This window comes from Pundamilia nyererei, unplaced genomic scaffold, assembly GCF_000239375.1.
Source record: "Pundamilia nyererei isolate P.nyererei 1_Seehausen unplaced genomic scaffold, PunNye1.0 scaffold00316, whole genome shotgun sequence".
Classification (NCBI taxonomy): domain Eukaryota; kingdom Metazoa; phylum Chordata; class Actinopteri; order Cichliformes; family Cichlidae; genus Pundamilia; species Pundamilia nyererei.
The window spans coordinates 371571-378331 of NW_005187717.1; the positions used below are offsets into that span (position 1 = coordinate 371571).

General features: G+C 42.0%; 1 protein-coding gene across 1 annotated transcript; it reads right to left on the reverse strand.

Moving 5' to 3' along the window:
• Positions 1–223: 223 nt before the first annotated feature.
• On the reverse strand, positions 224–3115 carry en1a (engrailed homeobox 1a). Its single transcript, XM_005751576.1, has 2 exons — positions 2528–3115; positions 224–707 (listed from the first exon to the last, which is right to left on the reverse strand). Exons 1-2 carry the CDS (start codon positions 3081–3083, stop codon positions 388–390), a joined length of 876 nt encoding a protein of 291 aa, XP_005751633.1. The 5' UTR covers positions 3084–3115; the 3' UTR covers positions 224–387.
• Positions 3116–6761: the final 3646 nt, after the last annotated feature.

The window sequence follows — 6761 nt, forward strand, 5'->3', positions numbered from 1 at the left end:
TTAGTAAAGTACTCTTATGGCTGTTGGAAGTGGTCAGCAGCGCGTTCCAGAACGAAAGCAACTACCATTAGTAAAGTAAAAATGCCCCAGAACATCAGCTGGTGTGCGCCTGTTATGGCTGTGAGGAGGAATGGATGGGTGAGGGTACACTTCAGTCTAACATCAAGGGTGCTGCTGCTTATTAACGTTTCTGAAAGTGTCTATTTCTCAATAAAATCTTTGGTTTGGCGGTGGCAGGTCAGTCTGCTCGAATCTTCTGCTCTAGAGTCACTTCTGAAGAGGAGGAGACGAGGAAGAGGACACTAGCTCGGTCCCCCATCCTCCACGTTAAATTAGATATTATTATTTACAATGTACAGCGTGAGTGTAAGCAGGAAGTCGTGTTCATCAGTCGCTGTCCTCCTTGTCCTCCTGGATGGTGGTGGTGGAATGGTTGTAAAGTCCCTGCGCCATCAGCTGAAGGGCCAGCCCGTTCTTGAAGCCACTGGCCTTTTTGATCTTGGCCCTTTTGTTCTGAAACCATATTTTGATCTGGGACTCGTTGAGGTTGAGCTCCTGGGCCAGAGACTGGCGCCGCTGCTCCGTGATGTAGCGATTCACTTGGAACTCTGTCTTCAGTCTCTGCAGCTGCTCGGCCGTGAAGGCCGTGCGTGGCCGTTTGTCCTCTTTGCCGCTTTTTGACTTTTTCAGTTTCCGTGTCCTTGGGCCTGCAGTAGGGGCGAAAGAAGAGAGCGGAAACATAAATATGCAGCGTGCGCAAAACAACAGCGCGCTAACAAAGCTGGAGTTCTAAGTAATCCAGCCTGCAAGCTATGGATACATGACAGATACTACTACTACTAATAATAGTTATTATTATTATTATTATTATTATTATTATTATTATTATTATTATTATTATTATTACTATAATTAATTTACAGAATAACGTTATGCGGCACGTGTCTGTGTGGTGGTGTCTTCAGAGTATCAGCGCGTTTACACTCCTGATTACTGCCTACACGGATGACTACAGCAGCCTGAGCCCCTTTCTGACATCATTGCGAACACACGTACGTTTAGGTGTTTTTCACACAATAATCTGTCATCTAAATATTCGACAATAAGATTTCCTTTTTTTTTTAATGTTTTAGAATATTCGGCCGCCCAGATCATGGTGTGCATAGAACAGCACGCGTTTACTGCTTTTTCTCTTTTTCTTTTTAAACGACAAAAACAAATAATGCCAGTTGGAGCAGAAAGCTTCAGTTCACACTGAACAAAGTTAAATTCATTAACAAGATGCCGCACAAAAACTATGGTTCGAACAATCCTCTGGTGTAGTGACTGGTGTACGATTGACTTTTTAAAATATTAATAAATGTCTTTACTTGTTTGGCTTTGAAATACTGAAGTCCACGTCACAAATAATATGGCTCACACACACACACACACACACACACACACACACACACACACACACACACAAATATATATTAATGAACGTGCACGTGTCTTCTAGCTATTTACATCTGCATAGTTTCTTTAGCAAAAATTTAAGCACGCGCTTAATAAATTCAAAATGTCCTCTGTAAAGACGAACAGGCTCGCGAGGCTGTAAGACTTTATTTACCTTCAGTTCCTTTGTGTTTTATTCCACCTTACTGATGGCAGCTCACACACCGGGTCACAGGAGCTATTACACGCCATCACCGGTTTTTGTGGGAAGACAATATCTCCTGGAATCAGCCAAAGTGTCAAATATGTTCCGTTGTCAGCTACACAATTCTAATCCTCCAGGATCAACGCTGAGCGACTGCTTATGGAAATCTAACAAGACCGATTATGACTAAAACGGGGAGAAGTTTTTACAGGCCGCACGAGCACTGGTTGTGCTTTTTGATGCGCGTGAATTTAAATTAAAATAGCTTTTAGGATTATTTATTTAATCATTTTTTCATTTTGCAAGTGAAACTTTAAACAAACAGAAATTCACAGAAAACCTCCACGTCAAACACACCAAAGTGTTACAGATGTGTAGTGAACAATTTTATATTTTCATCCCAAAATATATAAATGTAAAATATATATTATTTTTGAACCGAAATAAATAAATACATGAACCAGCATTTTAAACTGTTTTCTGTCTTTATCGAGTTTTTTTTATTATTGTGGTGCTGCGTCGAGCGGCATGAAATCCTGAGACGATTTAAAAATAAATCAAAGCGGCAACGCAAACATTATCATAACATATATCCAGTAGTGTATTGCTAACCAATAAACGATTTGGTTTGATATTAGACTTGAGTCGAGTCAGTGCAGCTTCATTTTTTGAGAACATTTAAACGAAGGTCTGAAAATGCTCTAAAACTTTATTTCGTGCTTTACTTTATTAGAAAAATTGTTCTTCGTTTGTTGCATGGAAACTGTTGAATATTAACGTTTAAAAAAAGTCTTGATGAATAAAATATTAAGTGAGTTTAGGGTGGAAGTAATCCTCAGTTATGCACGGTCACAGTTGCATTTCTTCACGAATCTACTGCCTTACCAGATGAGGGCCTGTCCGAGTATCGGGTGCAGTAAACCCAGGCAGGCCAGAGCAGTGGCTGCGTCTCCGGTGTGGGCGCCGCGGTGCCGTTCAGCACCACCAGCGAAGACGAGGTATTTTCCCCGGTCCCAGTGCCAGTTCTCCCCTCTGCTTTTACGCCATGGCCGTTACCGGTAGAGGGAGCGGCTGCGGCTCCTCCGCCGCTAACGTTGCTTTTTTTGGGACTTGCCAAAGAAGCGGAGGAGGCAGAGGACGAACTACTGTCAGTACTGCAGTTGGAGTCCTGGCACGGCGTCCCTGGAAGGCTCGGCCTGCTGATCGCCGGGTGGACGCGCTCCCGACCGGATGTCTGCGCCCTCTCCCGCAGGCCAAGGCCGTGCTCCTTCTTGCAGCCAAAGTCCGGTCTCAAAATGTTGTCGATGAAAAAGTTGGTGGTTCTGTGGGCCTGTTGGGCGACCTGTAGAGGCAATATAGGCGGGGAGGGCAGGCTGGGAGACGGGGAAACGCTCTCCCCCTCGCTGCTATCCGAGCTGTTAAGATCCCGCTGCTCCTCCATCGGTGCTTCTCTGAAGAACCTGGTTTCTGTTCTCTTAATCCACTTCCACTGCGTGAGTTTATTTTGTATCCAAATTATGACTACGGGAAGCACTAAAACATAGTTATTTTCTCACCGGAATGGTGCTGGTTGTTGTCATTATTCGGAAACTGTGGGCATCCTCCCTGCGCAAAGGCGCTCCAGAGGGTCATGGTCGTTGATTTACTATAAGACTGACTGTGGTCGCTGTTGCACACTACTCCCACACACCCAGAGCTTTTCACCGCTGTGTGACACTCTTCACAAAGTCCACACACACACACACACACACACACACACACACACACACACACACACACACACACACACACACACACACACACACAAAACTAGAGGCGCATGAAACGTATCGGGCCAATCACCGACCGGGACACTTTGGAACAGAGTGTGACGACGTCCAATAATGTCATGAGTCTCTGAGCCAAGTGGAGAGCTGTGGCGCAGGGAGCAGGCTTCACAGAGAAACCAAACAAGAGATTATCGCTGCTCCTCGCCTTCAGTCTCGTTACGGTGTACTGTTACATCTATACAGCTGATGAACGGAAGAATGGCTGTTTACTGCTGGTTTTTTTGTATGAAATTCAACTGCGCACCTCTACTTTACTTTGAACTGTACAGACACAGGCGGGCCTCAGACCCAGTTAAACTGTGAGCCACGACTGCACACAAAAATGCTTTTAATTGGGCCGTAGCGTAAATAGATAGGATGACATTTGGGGGTTTGCTTCCCCACTTACAAGCATGTTTTATCCAAACCAAAGCGCACGCCTTCTACATCTTCATATGCGCCCGTTCGCTCTGAATGGTGGTATCTAACTGCGCACAGCTGCAGGTTAGATACCACCACCTATCAAAACACACACACATACCTGCTGTTTCCCCTTCTTTCTGGCCATTGTTAGCGCGTGTTGTTTTCGCTGAAATAGCGCGCTCTTATCTCTTTCTGAGAGAGAGGAGCTGCCGAGGGATAATTTATAGGTTTTAATTATTTTTTATTCCGCCTGATGAGCCGGACGTTCATCACCTGGCTGCAAGAGAAAAGCCGTTCAAAGTCTCCGTCAACGTCGCCTTGCCAAACACTTCATCAAAGTGTGCGCAAAGTGGGCCGATAGAATACCAGAAATGCGCATAATAGACAGGCACGCCGCCTGCCAAGATGTTAATAGAAAAGCTGCTGTGCAGCGGAATACTGAGAGGTTGTGTGAAGGGACAACTTAATTGGTATAATTCATATTAAATGAAGCCTGATTATATGTCTTACACGAAATAATAATAATACTAATAATAACAATAATGATATGTAATGTTTTACATTCTAAGATGCCCTAATTGGCTTTAGTCTTCCTGCAGCAATTCTCCAATATAGGCTGTGGTTTTATCAACAGAAAAACACTGATAGTGTGATTATAAACCAGACCCTATGTCTCCTTTAACTTGACTACTTATTGCCTTTTCTTCGTTCCTTTAGTAGAATAAGGAGTAAACTTCATAGCAGTCGTGTCATTAAATATACCGATAATAACTAATACAGCGCTTCACTCGGCTCTATGTCGTCGACTATAAAATGTTTATGAATCATTTTGCAATTCATAATCATTATAATAGTTTTGGTTGTTATAACAAGCCTTACAACCTATGATGAGTCGTATTTTTATATATTGATTATTGAAAATGTTTTACATTGAACATTCACAGTTCCATTACTGCTGCGATCATTTGCTTTATCTCTGGCTTTCATCTCCGTCAGCCAGTAAGCGTTATGATTTAGAGCTGCTTGTTTTCCTCACAGACCTGTGATTCCTAATAATTCCCTTATCCTCTAGTTTAAGGTTTAGTAATATGATTGTGACACTGCAGAAAGAGACAGGCTCAGAAAACGCAATAACGCAAGAACCCCCGCAGTTGAACGGACATGAAAACGAATGAATTTATATGAACACAAAAAGAACAGAAGCATGTTTAGATTTTATTCGTTGACGTAGCTATGACATAATCTGCTAACTGTAACAAAAATACAGTTTGGCTAAAAAGAAAGAAAAAAAATCCGAACTTCTGTGTTTTCATTTTTGAGTTCTATTTTTTTTTAAATCGACTAAAAAAGAAATGCGTTTAATTTGATAAACTGGTAATAATGATATCTGTGCTGCACCTGATTAAACATATACTTGTACATGATTTTAGCTTCACAATAATCGACTTAGAGCTGCTATTCAAACAAAAGAAAATCAAAAGAAACATTAAAACTACAAAAAGCGAAAACCCGTTTTTATATAATCCGCTAAGGAAGTATCACGGATCACCCACCGGTGTCTCTGAACCTGTACAGCGGGACAGTGGAGCAGGCGGTCAGACCTCAGGACACTAAAAAAGTACGATGTTCGGCTGTTATTATTGTTCTTATTATTATTGTTATTAACAACCACAACACCAATAGTAATAATAATAAAATCACGTGTATAGGAAACCTCAGGGAGCTGTCTTTTTAAAATTATAATTTACCTTTAATTTCATGGCAAACGATCTAAAAACACTGTAGCAGTTAGAAACAAAGGAGAATGACATTTTTACTGAAATTTGTTGGGGGAAACATTTAGCAGTAATGCCAGGAGGAATTCTTAATTTACAGCGTGACACACACACACACACACACACACACACACACACACGCTCTCACTGTTTTTTTAAATTATTGTGATTTTAATGTTACTACTGAAATAAGTCTCTATCTTTAAAGCAGAAACATTTCAGCAGTCCACGGCTTATGAAAAAAATTATATCAGGGCGACACCTAGTGGTTGGTGATGGGTACAGCAGGTCTCTCGAACCATTGCCGTTCCTTTTTAATAGCTATTTTGTCCCGTTTCTCGGTGTGTACATCTCCTGACATCTTATACTAAATTCTAGTTCAGGGGTGTTAGCTGGAAGGAACACTGTGGGCAGTTATAGACAGTTGGTCTACCTGCTAATAGTCTGCTGTCAGATAGGGTCGTTTCAACAATATGTGGTGTCTGTGGGCTGGGGATGCTCATGCTGTTACTGGTCCATCAGCCAGCTCCAGGTAAACGTGAAAACAAAAAAGTGTTTAAATGAAACCCAGTATTAAAAACAAGGAAAATATCCACTGCAGCCACTGTCTGTACTTGATGTTTTAAAATCTTTATGTCTCTTTATTGTAGTGCGTACACTGGGATGGCTGTAGCTCAGGCAGTATGTCATCTAACAACTGGAAGGTTAATGGTTTGATCTCCTCCTGTTTACATGACAAATAATCACAGGGCAAGAGGAGACTGTGAGTGTGTGTGTGTGTACGCTACCAGTGAAAAGTTTGGATGCACATTGTAGATTCTCACTGAATGAATACGTATGACATTACGTGGTAAAGTAAAAAGTGTAAAATAACTCAAAACACGTTTTAGATTTTTTAAAATAGCCACCATTTGCTTACCTATTTGCACATGTACTTAGCATTCTCTCGATGAGCTTCATGAGGTAGTCACCTGAAGAAATCGCGAAGGAGTTCTCAGAGATGCTGAGCACTTGTCTGACCTTTTGCCTTCACTCTGTGGTCCATCTCATCCCAAACTGTGGAGGCCAGGCCATTTGGCGCAGCACTCCATCACTCTCCTTCTAGGTCAAATA

Coding starts and splice junctions, on each gene's coding strand:
- en1a (XM_005751576.1), bottom strand. CDS start 3,083: ATGGAGGAGCAGCGGGATCTTAACAGCTCGGATAGCAGCGAGGGGGAG. Junction 708..2,527: donor CTCGGACAGGCCCTCATCTG/GTAAGGCAGTAG, acceptor CCCCTACTGCAG/GCCCAAGGACACGGAAACTG.